General features: G+C 42.1%; 2 protein-coding genes across 3 annotated transcripts in view; one reads left to right on the top strand and one right to left on the bottom strand.

Annotated features, from left to right (window-relative positions):
• stxbp4 (syntaxin binding protein 4) overlaps positions 1-17,927 on the bottom strand; it is a 53,851-nt gene extending 35,924 nt beyond the window's left edge. The window contains exons 1-5 of one of the 2 annotated variants that reach the window (XM_037756012.1): positions 17,299-17,927; positions 8,094-8,167; positions 7,869-7,964; positions 7,692-7,761; positions 6,693-6,767 (exon numbers count right to left, since the gene is read on the bottom strand). In XM_037756012.1, coding sequence (XP_037611940.1) covers positions 6,693-6,767; positions 7,692-7,761; positions 7,869-7,964; positions 8,094-8,167; positions 17,299-17,354 — 371 coding nt within the window. In that variant the 5' untranslated portion in view covers positions 17,355-17,927. The remainder of the gene's footprint in view (positions 1-6,692; positions 6,768-7,691; positions 7,762-7,868; positions 7,965-8,093; positions 8,168-17,298) is intronic. The other variant, XM_037756013.1, reaches the window with a different exon arrangement.
• A 1,149-nt stretch (positions 17,928-19,076) lies between these two features.
• On the top strand, positions 19,077-23,150 carry LOC119479548 (hydroxycarboxylic acid receptor 2-like). The gene is made up of 3 exons (XM_037755301.1): positions 19,077-19,477; positions 20,308-20,842; positions 22,321-23,150. The coding sequence occupies exons 2-3, from the start codon at positions 20,498-20,500 to the stop codon at positions 23,011-23,013; spliced, it is 1,038 nt and encodes a 345-aa protein (XP_037611229.1). The 5' UTR covers positions 19,077-19,477; positions 20,308-20,497; the 3' UTR covers positions 23,014-23,150.
• Positions 23,151-23,939: the final 789 nt, after the last annotated feature.

Raw genomic sequence — 23,939 nt, 5'->3', positions numbered from 1 at the left:
CATTGTTGGAAAGTGGGGACATTCTTGGAAAGTGGGGAGAGTTTTGCAAAGTGAGGACATTTTTGCAAAGCGGGGACATTCTTGGAAAGTGGGGACATTTTTGCAAAGTGGGGACATTTTTGCAAAGCGGGGACATTCTTGGAAAGTGGGGACATTTTTGGAAAGTGGGGACATTTTTGCAAAGAGGGGACATTTTTGCAAATACGGGACATTGTTGGAAAGTGGGGACATTTTTTCAAAGTGAGGACATTTTTGCAAAGTGAAGACATTTTTGCAAAGTGGGGACATTTTTGGAGAGTGAGAACATTTTTGCAAAGTGAAGACATTTTTGCAAAGTGGGGACATTTTTGCAAAGTGAGGACCCTTTTGCCATTTTTGGGACATTTTTGCAAAGTGAGGCCATTTTTGCAAAGTGAGGACATTTTTGGAAAGTGGGGATATTCTTGGAAAGTGAGGACATTTTTGGAAAATAGGGACATTTTTGCAAATACGGGACATTGTTGGAAAGTGGGGACATTCTTGGAAAGTAGGGACATTTTTGCAAATACGGGACATTGTTGGAAAGTGGGGACATTCTTGGAAAGTGGGGAGAGTTTTGCAAAGTGGGGACATTTTTGCAAAGAGGGGACATTTTTGGAAAGTGGGGACATTTTTGGAAAGTGGGGACATTTTTGCAAAGAGGGGACATTTTTGCAAATACGGGACATTTTTGGAAAGTGGGGACATTTTTGGAAAGTAGGGACATTTTTGCAAATACGGGACATTGTTGGAAAGTGGGGACATTCTTGGAAAGTGGGGAGAGTTTTGCGAAGTGAGGACATTTTTGCAAAGCGGGGACATTCTTGGAAAGTGGGGACATTTTTGCAAAGTGGGGACATTTTTGCAAAGCGGGGACATTCTTGGAAAGTGGGGACATTTTTGGAAAGTGGGGACATTTTTGCAAAGAGGGGACATTTTTGCAAATACGGGACATTGTTGGAAAGTGGGGACATTTTTGCAAAGTGAGGACATTTTTGCAAAGTGAAGACATTTTTGCAAAGTGGGGACATTTTTGGAGAGTGAGAACATTTTTGCAAAGTGAAGACATTTTTTGCAAAGTGGGGACATTTTTGCAAAGTGAGGACCCTTTTGCCATTTTTGGGACATTTTTGCAAAGTGAGGCCATTTTTGCAAAATGAGGACATTTTTGGAAAGTGGGGATATTCTTGGAAAGTGAGGACATTTTTGGAAAATAGGGACATTTTTGCAAATACGGGACATTGTTGGAAAGTGGGGACATTCTTGGAAAGTAGGGACATTTTTGCAAATACGGGACATTGTTGGAAAGTGGGGACATTCTTGGAAAGTGGGGAGAGTTTTGCAAAGTGGGGACATTTTTGTAAAGTGGGGACATTTTTGCAAAGCGGGGACATTCTTGGAAAGTGGGGACATTTTTGGAAAGTGGGGACATTTTTGCAAAGAGGGGACATTTTTGCAAATACGGGACATTGTTGGAAAGTGGGGACATTTTTGGAAAAATAGAGACTTTTTTGCAAAGTGGGGACACTTTTGGAAAGTGAGGACATTTTTGCAAAGTGGGGACATTTTTGGAAAGTGGGGACATTCTTGGAAAGTGGGGACATTTTTGGAAAGTAGGGACATTTTTGCAAATACGGGACATTGTTGGAAAGTGGGGAAATTTTTGGAAAGTGAGGACATTTTTGGAAAGTAGGGACATTTTTGCAAACACGGGACATTGTTGGAAAGTGGGGACATTCTTGGAAAGTAGGGACATTTTTGCAAATACGGGACATTGTTGGAAAGTGGGGACATTCTTGGAAAGTGGGGAGAGTTTTGCAAAGTGAGGACATTTTTGCAAAGCGGGGACATTCTTGGAAAGTGGGGACATTTTTGCAAAGTGGGGACATTTTTGCAAAGCGGGGACATTCTTGGAAAGTGGGGACATTTTTGGAAAGTGGGGACATTTTTGCAAAGAGGGGACATTTTTGCAAATACGGGACATTGTTGGAAAGTGGGGACATTTTTGGAAAAATAGAGACTTTTTTGCAAAGTGGGGACACTTTTGGAAAGTGAGGACATTCTTGTAAAATAAGGACATCTTTTAAAAAATATCTTTTACCTCTAAGACACAATTACCAAACCAGTAACATTCCAGTGAGATATTTGACAATGCATTTGAATATCTTAAGAAAGTCCTGCTTACGGCTCATTATGACAGCACTTCCTCATTCCTAGTGAAAAATGGCTCTAAATGAGTTTTCACAACTAATTTCAACATCTGTTTTTATCTCGAAAGACCTAAATATTACTTCTCTTTTCAGGAAATCTCACCAAGAGAAATTTTCCATGTGCAATTGGCAGATTTATTTTACTTATTAGAAAATAAAAACACCTTGTATTCAGTGTTTTTTCTTTAAAATGTATTATTGAAGTGGCACTAACTGTGACTAACTTCATACTACTACTTCTTTCATTCTCGATCTGATTCAGAGTCCTGAACTCCATCAGTGAGTTTGTTTTCCTGTTTTTTTTTATTATTATGTGTTGAACCTGTGAGGACGCCAGAAACAAATCCCATGATGTCATGGCGGCAGTGGCGGTGGCGTCCTCGCTGTGACCCGCCGTCCCGCCGCTCAGCAGCAGCAGCTGCAGCAGCTGCACATAATCATCATAATTTGTTTTGAAGTGTGAAACAAACAACAGTCGAGGTCGAGCTCTGAGGTGAATACCTGACAAAGCTGCTTTCACACACACACACACACACACACACACACACACACACACACACACACAGCTTTAGTTTGGTGATAATAAGGATGAAAATGAAAGGACTCCCTTCAACACGCTGAGAGCTTTAACAGCATTAAATCATCTCAGTCCTTCATTCAACGTATCTGTGGTTTTGCAGAAACGTACATTTTTCTGGCGAATCGGTTGGAATACAACCAGTGCAACCCGATATCACGCCAAAACGTGTGATAGAGCGACAAAACCACTTAGTTTGGTTAAGAGAAAACGTCATGGTTGGGCTTAAAATAAGTAGGTAAATTAAATAAAACACATACGGAAACAACGTGACATCAGTATGGAAAACACGTGACAAACGTCACAAACGTGACTCGCAGGTCTCCTGCATGAAAGTCCTGTGTTTGTTGGAAACAATGTACGGAAACAACGCACGGAAACAACATAATGTCAGTACGGAAAATACGTTACACACGTCACATAACTTGCACAACAAAACTCCAGTTTCAAACAGCGGTCTCCTGGTCGAAAGTCCTGTGTTTGTTGGACCCGTCCACCATAAGTGGTCTTACTCACTTTATACACAACGTAACCCGCTCTGGAGTTAGACTACAGTCTCTACACAACACGTGACAAACGTCAAATGACAACAGTCCCTATAAAACTCTGCGTCTTCATGCAGACGAGTGATATTCACGTCTCGACGACACAAAACGTGACACTGACACGATTTCTTCCTGTGGACCGGCAGCTCTATCACACACTTCGCCGTTAGACGGGACTGACCAGTGATGAGGAAGTGAACCATTTGATGTTCATGTTGTAAATAAAGGAAACATGACTTCCTGCATTGGCACCGTCATGTCATTGGATGTAGATCATGAGGTGGGGAATCATATAATTCTTAAGGATACTGGGCTGAAAGAAAGAGGTTATCTAAAAGCTAAATAAGTCACAGAAAACGCCGTCTGACGGGCGCCCTGCAAAAAGTGCAACCTGTAAACGGATGTAGTTTCTGCTGATCTCTGTGTTGCTTCACATCTGTGATCAGCTGGAGCTCTGAACCCCCCCCCACCCCTCACACCGTGGACCGTCAGCAGAGCGTCCCTATTGTGTCACTGTGTGTTTGTCTCAGGCTGACGTGGAAAAGCAGCGGCGACAGCAGAGTGCCAGGTCAGTTTATCTCCTGCTGGTTAAAAACCGCAGGAACGCCGCCTGTCAGCTCGGAGCGAAACGCCGAGGACGGATCAAACCAAACCCAAAGGCAGGAAAAAGCTCCAGGTAATAAGACCTGTCTTCTCCTCTGGACTCTGAGACATCGGCTGGTGTTGGGGAATCGTCCCGAAGAACTTCATAAACCCGTCACACACACTGTCGAGGATTCTTCTACAAACACTGTTTGTATCAGAAGTTTAACAAATAACTGAAGTAACTTCTGCACTACAGGTGTGTGACAGGTGTGTTGGACGGCAGCAGAACGTCCTGCAAACTTCTGTGCTTTGTGCTGGTATATTTATTCACGGTGTTTCGGTCTACATGACCTTCATCAAGTACACAAACAACACTTTTAGGTTTCATGTGCACCAAAGTAAAAAGAACAGCAGTAAGTGAGACAGTGAGTTTTTGTCGGCAACCCACCCGACCCGCCTTGAAACACGGACCAAGGAGTCTAACGCACGAGCGAGTCAGAGGGCGCAAGCAAAACCCTGTGGCGCAATTAAAGTGAGGGCCGGCGCGCGCGAGTACGAGTACATGAGCACAGCATCGTGAACGGTTCTGCTCCAGGTTTCTTCCCGCTAAACGGGGAGTTGTTCCTGGCCACAGTGCGCTTGGTGGATCTTGCTGGGTCTCTAAACTATGGTGTACGGTCTAAGACCTGCTCTATATATAAAGCGTCTTGAGATAACTTCTGTTATGATTTGACGCTATATAAAAATAAAATAAATTGAATTGAATTGAAACCTGATACCCGATATCCGATACTGGTATCGGTATCGGTGCATCCCTAGTCCAAAGACATGTTGTGTTTTATTAACGCCTGGTTCACACTCCAGACTTTAGCCCTGATTCACTGCTCCCCGACAGTTTCTGGAGCTCCCCGACAAAAAGCCCCAGATCAGAAACAAATCGCTGTTGGCTCGCCACACATCGGCGCTTAAGCGTCCCACATTCCAGATATCTAGCACGCTAAATATCTGGACCTGTCGGGGACTCTGGCCACGGGCTGCAGCAAATGAGAGCGCAAGACACGGGTTGATGGTAAACCTGGGGGAGGAGGAGGGGTTGCCTGTAACAACAGGAACTTACTGGATGTGTTGCAACACGGAGCAAAGTTGTTGTTGCACCAAGAGGAATTAATAGTAAAAAGAGTGAGGAAACAGAACTTTCATCACTTCCTGGCAGGAATCCACCGTGGCAGGCAAGGATTTTTTTTGTCTGCTACTTTTGAAATTTCTACGCTAAATGAAGCAATAACATTTTAGATCTGATGTCATTCAATGTTCAATATATTTAACATAAAAAACATTATATACACGGTAAATTACAGTGTTGGAATTACACTGTGGAGGGAGGGTAGTGTACACAGTACTGTACTGTACTTTGTTATTGTCATTTATACTGTTTATTTCCATAAAATCACACAATTCTAATGATTATTTAAATATTTGCTTTGATTAAAACAATCTTGGTAAGTTGTTATGAAGTTCAACAGGTCATAATTCTCTCTCTAATATCTATTTTATATTGATGTGAAAACATCTCCTAAAAACAACTGGATTTATTCAAGTTTCTCACCAAAAACTACATTTTACCAGATTACATTCGAACACATCATGATAACGTTGTAATTTAACTTCACCCATTGGTCATTTTGCTGAGCAGACTTTGAACGCCTCATAACAATAACTCAATGGCACCTCCGTTAACGTCAGTATCTCCAGTATTTATCCAGTCAGGACTGTGCTGCCCACCGGCAACTAAACAGCTAAAGTTACTAACTCTCCTCCTGTTGATTTAAACACTGATTTGTTGTTCACAGAGTGGCTTTATCAGAGAAAAAACTTGTTTTTTCTCTCCTCCGTGTCTCCGGTCCCAAACAAACTGAAACATGATCCAGCCTGCGTACGCTTCATTGTGCAGCGTAACTGTGGGAAAGCATCAATAAGAGGAATCGATAATCACAGAGGCATGAGATGCCAAGAAAGAGGACAACTACGGTTCTCTATTCCCATCACTAGCAGTTTCCCTGCCTGCCAAAGTGACGGATGTCCTGATGATTTCACCCGCCAATGCCAACAATTAACCCGCATTTGGCAGGTGGCGGCTGCTAATTTCAGACCTTGCCGTATGGTATCACGTCATCTACTGTGTATTTCTTGTATGTTTTCGTGATAAAACGTAGTTTGTTGACCTCATCAGGGATTCCTCCTGGTGAAAGATCTTGTAGTGTGTGACTTCCTGTCTCCGGTCAGTCATGTAGTGTGAACAAGACTTTAATTAATTAAGGCCAATAGAAACAGGGTTTTGAACTCTGCTTCTTCTACTGTAGATCAACTGTCTCACTGACGCTCGCTGTTACACGCTTCCATCTCCATCTCCATCTCCAACAAAAACTAAAAAGAGTGAATATAGAATAAAGAGACCGGGGGCATCCAGGTTGGTCTAGAGACCTGGTCTCAGTCCATTGATACCTTAAACTCATTTTGTATTTCTAGAGACTTTTCTACTAACTGAGGACGACTAACAGTAACTGTGTGGGTGAACCCAAACAGCTTTATGTTCTAACTAAAACAGGACTAGTTTTAGATGAATCTAAACTCAAACAACGAGGTGTGTCCTCCAGGATGTGACTGGAGGAAGACATGCAACAAGTGAACAAGTGTTTGACTTGTAAGAAAAGAAGTAGAACAAAACGTGGGGTGAGGCATCATGACAGCGAGACTCACCTGGATTCGTCGTCTCTGGCGACCAGCAGGGACATGTGATTAGAGAGCGAGGCCGTCCTCAGGATCTCCACCGCCCTATCAGGAGACAGGACAGAGAGGTAACGTCAACACCTGGTCTGCAGGTGAACATATTTGTAGTTCATACATACAGAACAAAGCTCCCTTTCCACAACAGGAACTTTCCCCAGGAACTAAGAACCTCAGCTTAAACTCATTGCATTTCGACTGCAGGGACCAAAGTCGAAATTAAGTTCTGAGGACATTTTACTCCTGAAAAAGGCTGTGGCATCCAGTATGCCAGAGTTTTAATCCCTGAAACTACTTTTCAAGGAACTAAAAGGTTCCTTCAGCCCACTGTTGTCCGCGTTTCCACGGCGCTCTAAAGACTTTTTTTAATGAGTCGTGAAGCCGACAGCAGAGTCTGACTTTACTTTCAATGTTATCAGATAAAGAGAAATGTCCTCCCCTCGTCCTAAAATAGTCCTAAATCCATACTAGAGTACTTCTTTGTTTTATGAATGAAGAGGTACAGTTGAAGCAGTTTGACCAATCAGTGACGGTCAACCCTGCAGACTCCAACCCGAAAGTTCTGGTTCTTTCAAAAAGTACTATTGTCCGGCCAGGACCTTTTGGGACCCAGAAAATGTCCCAGGGACCTAATTTAGACCCCGGTCCCTGTGGTGGAAACATAGGAACGTTCCTCAAAAGGTTCCTAGTTCCGGGGGGAAAGTTCCTGTGGTCGAAACGGGGCTTTTCTGAAAGTACCAGAACGTTCAGGGCGGAGTTAGCAGGGATGACTAATCAACGCTGCTTCGACTGAGCCGCTTCATTCATACAAACCAAAGTAAACATCCTCTAGGAACCAGGAATATTTCAACCAAATGTCATGGCAATTCTGACGTTGTCATCCCGGAGCCACGCTGGCTAAAAATTCAAAATACCTCATACACACACACGCACTAGAAGATAAACTGCAGACACAGCACACATCAAACTCACCTCTCATTGGTCACGCCCATCAGACTGGTGTTATTGACATCCAAAATCAGGTCACCTGACTTAAGCCGACCTGGAACAGAGAGTGACAGACAGATCTGGTGAGCGAGGATGATAATAATAATAATAATAATAATAATAATAATAACAATAATGACAAAACACCAAAATACTACCTACCGTCCAGAGCGGCCAGCCCACCGGCTATAACCCGCTTGATGTAGATGCCAAACTCTTCTCCTGTCAGCTCTCGGTAACCTCCGATTATCTTCACACCTGTGCACAGACGAGCTCAGGTTAGTGAGGAAACATTTGAACAATGCTGAAGTGCAGCTTAGAAACGTGAGAGTATATATGTTAAGGATGATTCAGAGGTCAGACAGGTCACGGGGGGAAGATGCTCACCGAGTCCCTTCTTGCAGTCGCAGAACTCCAGCCTGTGTACGGCTCGGTTGATGCCGTGCGGGCCCATGATCATCCTGGCAACAAGAAAAAACACTACAGATTCAAAAACATATCCTGCCTCATCCAAAGCCTCCGACTCTCCTCCGTGCTCCGCTGCAACAAAACAATCAAATCATCACAGGATTTGGTCATTTTCGCCCTCCTCCCCTCCCTCCCTCCTCCACCCAGCCACATCCCCATCCAAACCAATAAAATCTGTCGCCTCTTAAACGACGGTTGAACCGTACGGTGACCTGGATGTTCGGAAGCCACAACAGTGATCAGAAATAATCAAAGGAGCATTACGGAGCAGTTATTATATCCTGGATGGTCGCTGTGTGGGGTGAAGAGGTTCAGGTTAAAGCCGAAGAGATTCCTCAGACGTGGTTAACATGATGCTGCTGTCTGCTGGTCCTGTCCCGAGGCTCAGCTCGCCGTCAGAGCACAGCCTGTTTCAGATGCCTACGTATGTGTGTGTGTGTGTCAGAGGGTTTGTGTAGAGACAGCATCTATTGTTGTGGACAGACTGACTTCATTTCAGGGCCGGTATGAGAGCGTTTTTGGGGCCTCCTTGCCCAACCCATTTTTTTAAACGTGACCTCACTGTATGATATGACCTGTGGTGACCTCTAGGATAATCACAGCCTCATGAAACTTTACAGCCACAAACTAGAGACCTAGAGCATTCAGAGGATGGATGGATCAGACTAGAGACCTAGAGCATTCAGAGGATGGATGGATCAAACTAGAGACCTAGAGCATTCAGAGGATGGATGGATCAAACTAGAGACCTAGAGCATTCAGAGGATGGATGGATCAAACTAGAGACCTAGAGCATTCAGAGGATGGATGGATCAAACTAGAGACCTAGAGCATTCAGAGGATGGATGGATCAGACTAGAGACCTAGAGCATTCAGAGCATGAATGGATCAAACTAGAGACCTAGAGCATTCAGAGGATGGATGGCTTTCCTAGCTAGATTAGACAATAAAGGGGGGATACAGAACAGAAGTTCTCGCCATCCAATCGCAGAAAAATGCAATCTTTGCAGAAAATCTCCAAAATCACAGCATGTCTTTTTCTATGGTGTTCCTCCAGGTCTTGGTCTCTTAATGTGGTATTCTGGAGGGATTATTGATAATTTTTTATCAATTCTCCAGTGGTAAAAAATAGTTAAATTTAGCAGCAAATCTGTGTAACAAATGGTATCAACCCAAAAATTGCTGCAACAACTTATGAGACATAATAGAGCATGGGGATGACCATCATATACTTGTTATACAACTTGTCACACATTGTTGAGCTGCATCTTCATGTTCCCAGCATTCAGATGATGTACACCACCTCTATGTGACATCTACTGTCGACCTGCTATCTCCGCCTAAAGACCTCCTGGACCCCCCTAAAGAAGACTAAAACAGGTCTGTTGTGGGTCTCAGAGGGTTAAATATGCCTCAAGCTCAACTCATCCCACTCTCCTCTACAGGGCAGGTTTGAGCATGATGGGCACACAGTACAGTACCGGCTCAGTATGACCCGGTTATCTAGTCTCTCCAACAGGCAGAGGTCAACACCAGACAGGTGAGTAGGAGAAGGTAAACTCTTAAACCAATTAGGGATCAGACAAAGAGGCAGAAGTCCAAGTCCAGACGATGAAGGCTGGAACGCTACGCAGCAAGAACATTAGACGATCTGGCAGAGAGTTAATGAGGATGAACCAGAGTGTACAGTATATACTGCAGGGCTGATGGAGGAGTGGGAACGGGTGCGAACAGGTGGGAACGGGTGGGAACGGGTGGGAACAGGTGGGAACAGGTGGGAACGGGTGGGGACGGGTGGGGACGGGTGGGAACGGGTGGGAACAGGTGGAAACAGGTGGGGACAGGTGGGGACGGGTGGGAACGGGTGGGAACAGGTGGGAACAGGTGGAAATTTTAGTTTCCTGTGTGAAACCGTTGACTTATTTTGTCACATCAGTCTTAGTCAGGGCATTACGTTGATTAGTTACGTGAATCGTTAGTATCATCAGTCCCGTGAGTCATGTTAGTCATTAGTTATGTGAGTTGTTAGTATCCATTAGTATCGTCAGTCCTGAGTCACATGAGTCGTTAGCATCGTCAGTGTCATGAGTCAGTAGTCCCGTGAGTCGTTAGTATCATCAGTCCCGTGAGTAATGTTAGTCGTTAGTTATGTGAGTCATTAGTATCCATTTGTATCGTCAGTCCTGAGTCACGTGAGTCGTTAGTATTGTCAGTCCTGTGAGTCGGTAGTCACGTGAATTGTTAGTCACGTAAGTGCCTAGTCACGTGAGTTGTTAGTATCGTCAGCTTAGAGAGTCACGTGAGTCTTTAGCATCATTAGTCTCATGAGTCAGTAGTCAGGTGAATCGTTAGTATCGTCAGTCTCGTGAGTCGTTAGTATCATCAGTCCCGTGAGATGGTAGTCACGTGAATCGTTAGTTTTATCAGTCCCGTGAGTCATGTTAGTCGGTAGTTATGTGAGTCGTTAGTATCCATTAGTATCGTCAGTCCTGTGAGTCGGTAGTCACGTGAATTGTTAGTCACGTAAGTGCCTAGTCATGTGAGTTGTTAGTATCCGTTTGTATCGTCAGTCCCGTGAGTTGTTAGTAGTCACGTGAGTCGTTAGTATCGTCAGCCCAGGGAGTTATGTGAGTCGTTAGTATCGTCAGCCCAGAGAGTCACGTGGGTTGTTAGTATCGTTAGTCCCGTGACTCATTAGTCAGTGAAGTTAACGTCAACCAAAAAAGTGATGCCAGCACTTCTCCTCTGCCTACCTGCTCACCTGTTCCCAGGTTACCCATCAGGCCTTCAGCACCGCACTGTCAATGAGAACTCTTCTATAGAGCTTCATACTGTCTGTCTATGAGAACTCTTCCATGGAGCTTCATACTGTCTACTGTCTATGAGAACTCTTCTATGGAGCTTCATACTGTCTGCTGTCTATGAGAACTCTTCTATGGAGCTTCATACTGTCTACTGTCTATGAGAACTCTTCTATGGAGCTTCATACTGTCTATGAGAACTCTTCTATGGAGCTTCATACTGTCTACTGTCTATGAGAACTCTTCTATGGAGCTTCATACTGTCTATGAGAACTCTTCTATAGAGCTTCATACTGTCTGTCTATGAGAACTCTTCCATGGAGCTTCATACTGTCTACTGTCTATGAGAACTCTTCTATGGAGCTTCATACTGTCTGCTGTCTATGAGAACTCTTCTATGGAGCTTCATACTGTCTACTGTCTATGAGAACTCTTCTATGGAGCTTCATACTGTCTGCTGTCTATGAGAACTCTTCTATGGAGCTTCATACTGTCTACTGTCTATGAGAACTCTTCTATGGAGCTTCATACTGTCTATGAGAACTCTTCTATGGAGCTTCATACTGTCTGCTGTCTATGAGAACTCTTCTATGGAGTTTCATACAGTCTGCTGTCTATGAGAACTCTTCTATGGAGTTTCATACAGTCTGCTGTCTATGAGAACTCTTCTATGGAGCTTCATACTGTCTGCTGTCTATGAGAACTCTTCTATGGAGCTTCATACTGTCTATGAGAACTCTTCTATGGAGTTTCATACAGTCTGCTGTCTATGAGAACTCTTCTATGGAGTTTCATACAGTCTGCTGTCTATGAGAACTCTTCTATGGAGCTTCATACTGTCTATGAGAACTCTTCTATGGAGTTTCATACAGTCTGCTGTCTATGAGAACTCTTCTATGGAGTTTCATACAGTCTGCTGTCTATGAGAACTCTTCTATGGAGTTTCATACAGTCTGTTGTCTATGAGAACTCTTCTATGGAGCTTCATACTGTCTATGAGAACTCTTCTATGGAGCTTCATACTGTCTGCTGTCTATGAGAACTCTTCTATGGAGTTTCATACAGTCTGCTGTCTATGAGAACTCTTCTATGGAGTTTCATACAGTCTGCTGTCTATGAGAACTCTTCTATGGAGTTTCATACAGTCTGTTGTCTATGAGAACTCTTCTATGGAGCTTCATACTGTCTATGAGAACTCTTCTATAGAGCTTCATACTGTCTGCTGTCTATGAGAACTCTTCTATGGAGTTTCATACAGTCTGTTGTCTATGAGAACTCTTCTATGGAGCTTCATACTGTCTATGAGAACTCTTCTATGGAGCTTCATACTGTCTGTTGTCTATGAGAACTCTTCTATGGAGCTTCATACTGTCTATGAGAACTCTTCTATGGAGCTTCATACTGTCTATGAGAACTCTTCTATAGAGCTTCAGCCATCTGTTCTTCTGCCCCTCAGTCTGACCCCTGTTTGCCTGCCTGGTTTTGTCTTTTGACGTGTTGTTTTTGTACTGAATGTGAACTTTTACTCATCCTGTCCGTCTCTGAGTCGTACATCTGGGTTCAGACCTGTTTCTCTGCTGAGCCGTCACAGATTTAATGTTCATGCATGTGTTTATTAAAGGGGGGATTATTTCCCCAACAGCATCCTCCTGGCTGCTCAGACTCTTTGACACCCCTTTGTGCTCAATCTAACTGTATAACTATATATATATATATGTTTATGGTCAGATCATTGATGTAGACGTCTCTGACTGACTCATCTTTACTGTAGCTTCATGCTATCCTGAATCTGCAAAGCAGCGTGTATCTCCAGCCGTCAGATAAAAGCCTCCGATATGGAAGAGAAGCTCCAGTATGGATCAGCGTTCAGGACCATTTGACTGTTCTCTGGTGTCATCTCGGTGTTTAAAGCGAGCGGAGAGGCGGCGCTGCTGCCATCAGGAGCAGGTTACATACTGTATACTGTGTGTTATGTAAGGGATAATGTACAGAGAAGTGGATGAATAAAGATTTCAAGGTGAAACGGAGGTTACTCTGATCTCTCTGGAGAGGCTTATTGTGAAATAATAACATTATCCATCTTAACATACAGCCAACGACCACCTGTAATATATACAGTATATATATGTATATATATATACATATATATACTGTATATATAGTAAGAGATATGGAAGAATGAGAGTGAAGGTGTACATTGTCTTTAGTGTTTCTAGTGTTTTAGTGTCTTTAGAGTCTTAAGTGTCTTAAGTGTCTTTAGTGTCTTAGTTTCTCTTGTGTTTTAGTGTCTTTAGAGTCTTTAGTGTCTTTAGAGTCTTTAGAATCTTAAATGTCTTTAGTGTCACGAGCATCTTTAGTCTCTCTAGCGTTTTAGTTTCTCTGGTGTTTTAGTGTCTTTAGTGTCTTTAGAGTCTTAAGTGTCTTTAGTGTCTTAGTTTCTCTTGTGTTTTAGTGTCTTTAGAGTCTTTAGTGTCTTTAGAGTCTTTAGTGTCTTAGTTTCTCTTGTGTTTTAGTGTCTTTAGAGTCTTTAGTGTCTTAAGTGTCTTTACAGTCTTTACAGTCTTTAGAGTCTTAAGTGTCTTTAGTGTCTTAGTTTCTCTTGTGTTTTAGTGTCTTTAGAGTCTTTAGTGTCTTAGTTTCTCTTGTGTTTTAGTGTCTTTAGAGTCTTTAGTGTCTTAAGTGTCTTTACAGTCTTTACAGTCTTTAGAGTCTTAAGTGTCTTTAGTGTCTTAGTTTCTCTTGTGTTTTAGTGTCTTTAGAGTCTTTAGTGTCTTAGTTTCTCTTGTGTTTTAGTGTCTTTAGAGTCTTTAGTGTCTTAGTTTCTCTTGTGTTTTAGTGTCTTTAGAGTCTTTAGTGTCTTAAGTGTCTTTACAGTCTTTACAGTCTTTAGAGTCTTAAGTGTCTTTAGTGTCTTAGTTTCTCTTGTGTTTTAGTGTCTTTAGAGTCTTTAGTGTCTTAAGTGTCTTTACAGTCTTTACAGTCTTTAGAGTCTTAAGTGTCTTTAGTGTCTTAGTTTCTCTTGTGTTTTAGTGTCTTTAGATTCTTTAGAGTCTTAAGTGTCTTTACAGTCTTTACAGTCTTTAGTGTCTTAGTTTCTCTTGTGTTTTAGAGTCTTTAGAGTCTTTAGAGTCTTTAGTATCTTTAAATTCTTTAGAGTCTTAAGTGTCTTTACAGTCTTTAGAGTCTATAGTGTCTTTAGAGTGTCTTTAAAGTGTTGATTCAATATTTATTTAATATTTGTTAGATTTCTTGTGTCTCATATCTGGATAAGATTCAACAGACCTTCAGTTATGACTCCACATACAGTTCGTGCATCTCCAGATCACAAATCGGATTACGATCTGTGTTGGTGTTCCCTCTTTACGGCTAAAAGTCCTCAGTGGTCCAGTCTTTGGAAACAAGTCCATGCTCAACCCACCTGAACCTGATGTTCATAAACCAAAGGAAACCCTGATCCCTGTGAGACCCGGTCTGAAATAGACCAGAGGATAATGAGATGGACTCGGGTTTACGACACATTTACACGGAGCGGCGACTTGGTGGTGACAGCGCCATATAACCGCAACGTCCCGGGTTGGATTCCGACCTTTGGACTGTTGTTGCATGTCTCTCTCTACCAAAACAAAAGTGGTTTTTCACATGAATCAGCTGACAGCAGCAGCAGCAGATCTCTGAGGCCCACAAACAGCAGACAACGTGCAACTGCTGCCTGCTGGGACACGAGGGAGCAATTAAACTGATCACTTAATACCTGATAATCTGTGTTACCTGCCGCGAGTGATTAACATCACACACAGGCCGGCTGCCAGGGGGACGCTCACACTGTAACACCACCGCAGAGCCAGCAGGCCAGCAGGAACCAGCACCGACCTCACACTGTAACACCAGCGCAGAGCCAGCACTGACCTCACACTGTAACACCACCGCAGAGCCAGCACTGACCTCACACTGTAACACCACCGCAGAGCCAGCACTGACCTCACACTGTAACACCACCGCAGAGCCAGCACTGACCTCACACTGTAACACCAGCGCAGAGCCAGCAGGCCAGCAGGAACCAGCACCGACCCAGTTCATGTTAACCCCGTAAGGCCCAAAATTACACACCACACCACATTAGTCAATAGTCAATGGGTCCTATTGTTCACTGTTGTGTGTGTGTGTATATAAATATATATATATGTATATATATATATATATAGTATATACTGTATATATTTAGAGTCTTTAGTGTCACTAGTGTCTTTAGTGTCTTTAGAGTCTTTTTTTGTCTCTTGTGTTTTAGTGTCTTTAGTGTCTTTAGTGTCTTCAGAGTCTTTAGAGTCTTTAGTGTCTTTAGAGTCTTTAGTGTCTTTAGTGTTTTTAGAGTCTTTAGAGTCTTAAGAGTCTTTATGGTCTTTAGTTTCTTTAGTGTCTTTAGTGTCTTTACAGTCTTTAGAGTCTTAAGAGTCTTTATGGTCTTTAGTTTCTTTAGTGTCTTTAGTGTCTTTACAGTCTTTAGAGTCTTAAGAGTCTTTATGGTCTTTAGTTTCTTTAGTGTCTTTAGTGTCTTTAGAGTCTTTTTTTGTCTCTAGTGTTTTAGTCTCACTAGTGTCTTTAGAGTCTTTAGAGTCTTTAGTGTCTTTAGAGTCTTTAGTGTCTTTAGAGTCTTTAGTGTTTTTAGAGTCTTTAGAGTCTTAAGAGTCTTTATGGTCTTTAGTTTCTTTAGTGTCTTTAGTGTTTTTAGAGTCTTTAGAGTCTTAAGAGTCTTTATGGTCTTTAGTTTCTTTAGTGTCTTTAGTGTCTTTAGAGTCTTTAGTGTCTTTGTGTCTTTAGAGTCTTTAGAGTCTTTAGTGTCTTTAGTGTTTTTAGAGTCTTTAGAGTCTTAAGAGTCTTTATGGTCTTTAGTTTCTTTAGTGTCTTTAGTGTTTTTAGAGTCTTTAGAGTCTTAAGAGTCTTTATGGTCTTTAGTTTCTTTAGTGTCTTTAGTGTCTTTAGAGTCTTTAGTGTCTTTGTGTCTCTAGTGTTTTAATCTCACTTTTGTCTTTAGTGTCTTTAGAGTCTTTAGAGTCTTTAGAGTCTTTAGTGTTTTTAGAGTCTTTAGAGTCTTAAGAGTCTTTATGGTCTTTAGTGTCTTTAGTGTCTTTAGAGTCTTTAGTGTCTTTGTGTCTCTAGTGTTTTAATCTCACTTTTGTCTTTAGTGTCTTTAGAGTCTTTAGAGTCTTTAGAGTCTTTAGTGTTTTTAGAGTCTTTAGAGTCTTAAGAGTCTTTATGGTCTTTAGTTTCTTTAGTGTCTTTAGAGTCTTTAGTGTCTTTGTGTCTCTAGTGTTTTAGTCTCACTTTTGTCTTTAGTGTTTTTAGAGTCTTTAGAGTCTTTATGGTCTTTAGTGTTTTACTATCTACAGTTTATATGTATATATATATAATATATATATATATATTATATATATATATTCATATTTTTTAATAAAAAAAAATTGAAAACCTTTTAATTCCTGTATCAGAGGCCTCCTACAGCAACAGCAACATCTAGATTTTTCAATATTTGGGCTTTAAAGGGTTAAGAGAACCCTGAAGAACTTCCTCTTTATCACTATTAGTGTATATTCAAAGATTTGATTGTTAAATAAGAGCATTTCATGTTATACAAACTGTTTAAAACCATAAAGTTACATTTTGAAAAGTTATTAACTGTGTTTTACGCTTCCTTACATTTATATGACTTTATATGTCATACGTAAATTACCCATCACTACATTCCCCAATACACAGAAAAAGGTATTACAGTCCATCCGTGCGACATGTTGGGTGCACATTCCTACTGATGCTATAACCCTCCCGTTAGAGCAGACATTTAGCTCGCATCATTCATGCACAGTTTATCATTTTGAGATTTTACCTGCCACATTTATCTCATGTTGAAGTTAAATATGAATCTGTAAAAAAAGAACAAACTCCAGCTGCAGTGGAGTAAAAAGTACACAATGTTCTCCTGCAATCAGGTGGAGGAAAAGTCTGCAAACTGGATTGAATGTGCTGCTGTTATAATAAAAACTGTTGGTATCTCCCTTTAAAACAGCTCTTACATGCATGACCCAGAACCGAGTACAAGCATGTGGACTTAAACTCAGAGGCATCTGCCGGTAAACAGGCTGTAAACCTATTTCACCTCTGAAGTCTGTGACCCACATGAACTACTGCTGCAGCCCAACATGGAGGCAGAAAAACAAAACCACCTTAAAGGAGACAAGTGTTCCTCTTTTTTTTAAAAAGGAGAGAAGGAAGGAAGGATGGAAGGAAGGAAGGGAAGGAAGGGAGGAGGAGCAGAGTGGGAATTAGCTTACCAGTAGAGGAGAGACAGCCCATCAAATCGCTCGGTGTCTTTAGGGAGTAATGGCATCGCACGACGGTCCGAGCACCAAAACAAAACAACCACCAAACCAACCAATCACTCACAAAGAAACGCGAGTGTTACGGCGCCATGAGCCGGCAGCGGGTGGTTCGGAGGAGGATGAGATGAGACGGCGGCGGCGGTTCAAACGAGGTCGGTGTGTGTGACCGGAGTGGAGAGGAGAGGGATGGAAATCCGCCTAGACAGGGAGAGACACACGCTTACCTTTACTCACTAATCCATGCTGATACCCGTCCGTCACACACACACACACACACACACACAACATAAGCACATGCACACAGAAACTTTAAACATTTCCTGAAGACGCGTGCGTCCTTTCTCCAGCTCAAAGATTAGAGCGTTATCGTTAAAAACAGCTTAAATGTCTTAAAAATGTCGCCTCTTTGGAGTCTCGGGGACGCACTGGGGAGAGATAAATCACCTGTAAACACCACGCCGGAGAATCTGCACTGATGCCTTCTTAAAAAGTAGGGAGCGAGCAGGCGGTTGGATTCAGCACACATAGATTGAAATTCAAATTTCATTTGACTGAGTACACAACAGGGTATGAATCATCGCCGGGAAATGTTTGTGAGATTAAAAAGACAGATGGGAAGGAGAGGAGGGAAAGAGGAAGGGGAGAAAGTGAGAGCTGTGCCAGCTTTAGTAGTCAGAGATGTCTTGACCAAATGTGAAGGATGGTACCGGGCTGATCCAGACATATTAATGGATCAGCGAATTAAAACCTGATCAAACTCTGACCCTTTCTCTTTATTCACTCTTTTAGAGATGATCATCTTGGAGGCCGTAGTTTGCAGTGGTGTTGGGTTGTATAACATTATACGGTGGTCTTTGTCACATTTATATCAATGACTAAATGTTAGAAACACAACAGAGTGCTCCAGGGATGACGTATTTCTGTAGGCTAACAGGAAGTTAGTATCTCCCTGGTTCCCTCCACTAACAGCCAATGGGATTGTTCCATTAGGTTTTGGATTATTGCAGAAAATAAGCTAAACGTTTATGATACTAATGAACACTACTTTTATGATTTTTGAAGTGTGAATGCAATCAGAAGTAAAAAGCTAACGTTGGGCTATAGACGAACTACACCACGGTCACATGAGCGTGAGTATAAACACAACGAGGCTGTAAAGGAGGACGAGTCGGCGTGATGACAGTAGTCTCGTTTAGCCACTCGTTAGCTACCGCCTTTTTTAAGACACATAAAAGCTTCAAAATTCACCAGTGGGATATTTACTGATGTACTTTCACTGTATTTTCAGCATCAAAATAAATATAGTTACCCTTGGCGTCACACCCCTTGGCGTTGGCGTCACGGTCCTTGGCGTTGGCGTCACGGTCCTTGGCGTTGGCGTCACGGCCCTTGGCGTTGGCGTCACGCCCCTTGGCGTTGGCATCACACCCCTTGGCGTCACTTTAGGTTTAGGCAACAAAACCACTATTGTTGTATATATGGTTGTGCTTAACACTACTACGTTTGCACAGTGAAAATTAAACTGAATGTTGTGAACACGGGACAGGAACGAACAGCTGATTGTAACGTGAAAGTAAAACTTGACGCACGAGACATGAACAGCGGTCTCCTGGATGAAGGTCGTGTTGTCTGACAGATTCACCTCCCCTCCCCCCCGCCCGCCTGCCCGGTGTGTTGGTTTTCGCTCTTTAAACTACATCACCACACTCTTTGTTTAATAAGACTAACATTCGTCTGAATGTCTCAAAGGAAACCTGAAACTTACAAAAAACAGAATGATATGGAGCCATATTATTGTAGGATAATGCAGCTCAGAGATTCTCTGGAAGACGCCAGTATGCTGTTGAGTCAGCAAAAACAGTTGATTTCAAAACTTCCCCCATCATTTGTACATTTTTACCCAGAAAGTCAATCACCGTTTGCGCCACGGCAATGACGCATCAGAGACGACTGCAGACAGGAAAATGACAGGAAGTGCCACTTGTCCTTAACTTGACATTGAATTCTGGATAATATCAACAACAGGATGATGAAATCAACTTCACAGGACCATCCTCCTGTCAGAGACATAAATACACAGACGGCGGTTTATCAACAGTTTATGAATGAAATCCCTTCATACAGCTGACCGGTGAGTTCTTGATATTACTATAATTCACTCTAGTAAATGTTAATGTATATAGTCTTATTTAACCTATATGTGTGTGTGTGTGTAAAGTGACAAACGGGTTTTATGATACATTACTTTTTCTTCAATAGAAACTCTTTAATGTCCTACAGTCAGCAAACAAGCCAAAGTTATTATTGTTACAGTTGTTGTTGTTCTTTAATTTGATTTGTAAGGTTATATGATGTTTGAGCTGATTTGTGATATTTTTCAATGTTTAGAGTAGTCAGTATTTTTGAATTTGGTGAATTAATTTTATTAAACAAAAACAGATGTTCAGGTGAAGTTGTAGAGTATCATTCAAACTTTAAATTGAGAACAGAAAGCGTCTTAACTTTTAACGTGTACGTGGTATGAGCACCTGGGGGCTAAGAACGAAAATAAACTATCCAGAATTACAAACATTCATTTAAAAAGTAAAACAACTAATATATATGTATATATATATATATATATATATATATATATATATATATATACATATATATAAAACACAGGTGAAACAAAAAGCCCGACAAATTAAAGCAAATTTCCACATTTATGGACAAATATTAAATTAAATACATATTTTATTTTATTTTATTTTATTATCATTATTATGAGATCGTATGACATTCTATTGAAACACTCTTACCAAGACTTATCCCTTTCATTTTGTTTTTGATTAAATGTTTTTCATCTTAAAAGATATTTAGACTCGTGTCACAAGTTTTGTCCAAAATACCTGATTATGGAGATGTGAAGCTGGTTCATGTGCAAACACTAAACTACCCTCTGTTTTGGTTTTTATGCAGATTTCATTCTACAGAAAAAGGAAGGAGGTATATAGAGGAAGGGACAAATTGTATCATAGTCATACAGTTATTTTCCTCCTACTTATTCAACCACTAAACCCACAACGTTTTTTAATAAAAGCACCTAAAAATAATCAGCTTTTAATCGTCTCCACCCTGATTCATCTGTTTCATTATAAAATCAGCCAAAATGGTATCAGATCGAAGTGAAAACTCCACCTTTAAACTGGACGGTGTTTACCTGCCCCCAGTCCTCGCCATTGACGTCATACTGGGGCTGTTGGCAAACGTAGTTGCTCTGTGGATCTTCTGCTTCAAACTGAAGGTGTGGAACCCCAACAACCTGTTCCTCTTCAACCTGGTCATCGCCGACTTCCTGGCTCTGGTGAGTCTGCCGCAGAGGATCGCTTCCTTGCTCAAGGGCTACTGGGAGTTTGGAGACGTCTGGTGCCGGATCAACTTCTTCCTGATGTTTTCCAACCGCTCGGCCAGCATCGCATTCATGACCGTGGTCGCAATTTACCGCTACTTTAGGGTGAGGAGGGGTTGTATTATTATATTCACTCTGCTGGTGAATCTGAAAATTATTCTAACATGTCAGACATATTTGTTACGCTTCAGTAGACCGTCCATGTTACAGTATGATACCAAGTGGCTTTCCAGTAGTTTAGAGACGTTTATGTGAAGTGATCATAGCCAGGGGAACTGGTCGCACGGCAGTTTGTGAATTAGTCACGAAAATCAATTGTAATTGATTTGTACACATTTTTTTTGTGATGGTTAGCACAAAACCAATTCATATGTAATTCATGTAATTGTGAACCAGGAAGTATAAAGAGCCTCGAACGCCATGTAGGGAAGAGGTCAGGGTGGATGGGCGGGTCAAAAAACACCAGACTTTCACCAGGAGACCGCTGTTGGTGCTCCGTGTGAAGCCAGAAGTCAACATTGATTTATTTGTCACTTAACATCCGTACTTAACTTACGTTACTTCCAGTGTTATTTTAATCCAAACCAACATCTTTTCCTAAACCTAACGAAGTCGATCTATTCCTAAACCTAACCAAGTCGATCTATTCCTAAACCCAACAAAGTCAATCTATTCCTAAACCTAAACAAGTCGATCTATTCCTAAACCTAACCAAGTCGATCTATTCCTAAACCCAACAAAGTCAATCTATTCCTAAACCTAAACAAGTCGATCTATTCCTAAACCTAACCAAGTCAATCTTTTCCTAAACCTAACCAAGTCGATCTATTCCTAAACCTAACCAAGTCAATCTTTTCCTAAACCTAAACAAGTCAATCTTTCCTAAACCTAAACAAGTCAAAAATTAAAATTCGTGACAATTTCATGAATTGCTGTGAGCCTATGATGGTTCGTTACATGCGTACAGGCTTTTCAAAATAAACTTCTGCCTTCACAGGAAACTACTTGGTTAGGTTTAGGAAAAGATTACTGTTTGGGTTAAAACAACTCCAGAACGGCTCTAACTTAAGTACTGAAGTTAAGTGACAAATAAATCAACGTTGACTTCTGGTTTCACACGGGCCATGAACAGCGGTCTCCTGGTGAAAATCTGGTGTTTTTTTGTCGCTCTATATACTTCCTGGTTCACGATTACGTGGATTAGTTGATTTCATGATATATATATATGAATTACAGAGCATTGCTTTTTGTAGTATAGCTACAAACGGTGGATGAGAACAGCCTGTTTACTGTCAACTAAGTTAAAAGACTGTCAGCATTGAACAACTACAGCTCCCAGGAGACTTTGAAATATATATTTTTTCAGTTTCAAAAATAATTTAATCCCATACAGAAGCAGATACTCATTTATGTTTTGCTAATTTAAATAATCTCTGTCTGAGAATATCCCTGCTGGTGGAACAGAAGCTTATAAACACAGCAGTCATGTGACTGAATCATGTGACAGTATAACATCAGCTCTTTGACACATTTTTGCTTTGAATGATGTAAAATGATGCCCCATCTCTTTCCTCTGGCTCCAGGTGGTCCACCCCCACCACCGGTTCAACCGCATGACCAAGCGCCACGCTGCCTTCGTGTCCGTGTTCGTCTGGCTGCTGGTGATCATTCCTCGGGTTCCCATGCTGGCGTACAACCACATCAGGGGCAGCGGGAACACAACCCAGTGCTACTTCACTAATTACAAAGAGGCGTCGCAGGCCACCATCATCCTGGTGGGCTTTCACCGCGTCCTGACGGTGCTGGAGTTCTTCATCGCGATGGCCATGCTGCTGTTCTTCTCCATCCAGATCTCTAGCGTCCTGAAGCAGCGACAGATGGGGAAACCAGTCAAGGTGCGAAAGGCGATGCTAATGTGCGTCGCCATCACCGGGGTGTTCATGGTGTGCTTCCTGCCATCAACGGTGGCGACCATCGCGTTGTGGGTCATCCGTGCGTACACGACGCGGAACGGAGCCTCGTACTACAAACTCATCCAGGTCACCCTCTCTCTGTCTCTGAGCCTGAACTTCCTGAACTCGGCCCTGGACCCCATCGTCTACGTCTTCTCCAGCTCCATGTTCAGGAAGGCCCTCTGCAGCTCGTTGCCACGCGCCCTGCGCTGCAGACAGGATGCAGGCAACGGCGAGAACGCGGCATCATTGTCAAGAACTCAGTCGACCACCCAGCAGGAACTGAAATCCATGATGGCCGACAGAAAGAGTGAAGCCATGTAGAGCTTTCCCTCCATAATAATGACTGGATCAAGCAGAGCACTGTCCTCATGTCCTTGTGTAGTATTTTGTACTAAGTTATCTACTTGTTTTGTGTGTTTATTTGTTTTTGATGCTGTTAAAGTTTTGTTCACATCTGTCATCTGTGTCCATTTAATTATGATCATCTGTTAACCCCCTGAGACCCGCGATCCCGACCAACGTTACTGTCTTTCAGAGGCCGAACTCACAGATAAAATAGTCAGCTAAGCCAACAACAAGCAGTATTTTTATCACAGAAAAGTCTGAATGTCCAATTGTATTTAAAATAATTACAATCTCCTGCTGTATTATCATCAGTTTTGTACTTCAGCATACACTATACATGGTCCTCTGCTCAGTTCACTGTAGACGGTGATGGATGATGTGCACCATCTAGTGGACACATCATCAACTACATCAGCTGGTCTTTTTCTGTCAGCAGTGATGTTATATGAGGATGTGACCGCGACCTCAGATGTCCTGAACACAGACGGAGTAATCAGCTTCTCTCTGACTGGTCCCTTTAGATGCAGTAACCTAATGTAGATCTGCTGCTTCTAGATCTGCTGTGGAGGTTCACCTGGCTGCAGGCCGCGGTAGCCCTTACACCTGGCCTCTCCTGCAGGGTCCCCTTTGTTTGTTTGGTTTGCGTTCTTAGTTTTCAGCATCATCACTCATCTACATTCACTGGTGGATACAACATGATAAAGTTCCCTCTCAGGGTTGGATGAGTGGGTTTAAAAACACCAGACTTTCACCAGGAGACCGCTGTTCATGTCCCGTGTGAAACCAGAAGTCATCGTTGATTTATTTGTCACGTATCTCCCGTACTTAAAGTACAGCACTTCTGGAGTTATTTTAACCCAAACCATAATTTTTTCCTAAAGCTAATATGTAGTTTTGTTGCC

This window comes from Sebastes umbrosus, chromosome 20 (genome assembly GCF_015220745.1).
Source record: "Sebastes umbrosus isolate fSebUmb1 chromosome 20, fSebUmb1.pri, whole genome shotgun sequence".
NCBI classification, from domain to species: Eukaryota; Metazoa; Chordata; class Actinopteri; order Perciformes; family Sebastidae; genus Sebastes; species Sebastes umbrosus.
Note: the sequence above shows the minus strand (reverse complement) of the source record. Positions and strands in the feature narration are given on the sequence as shown.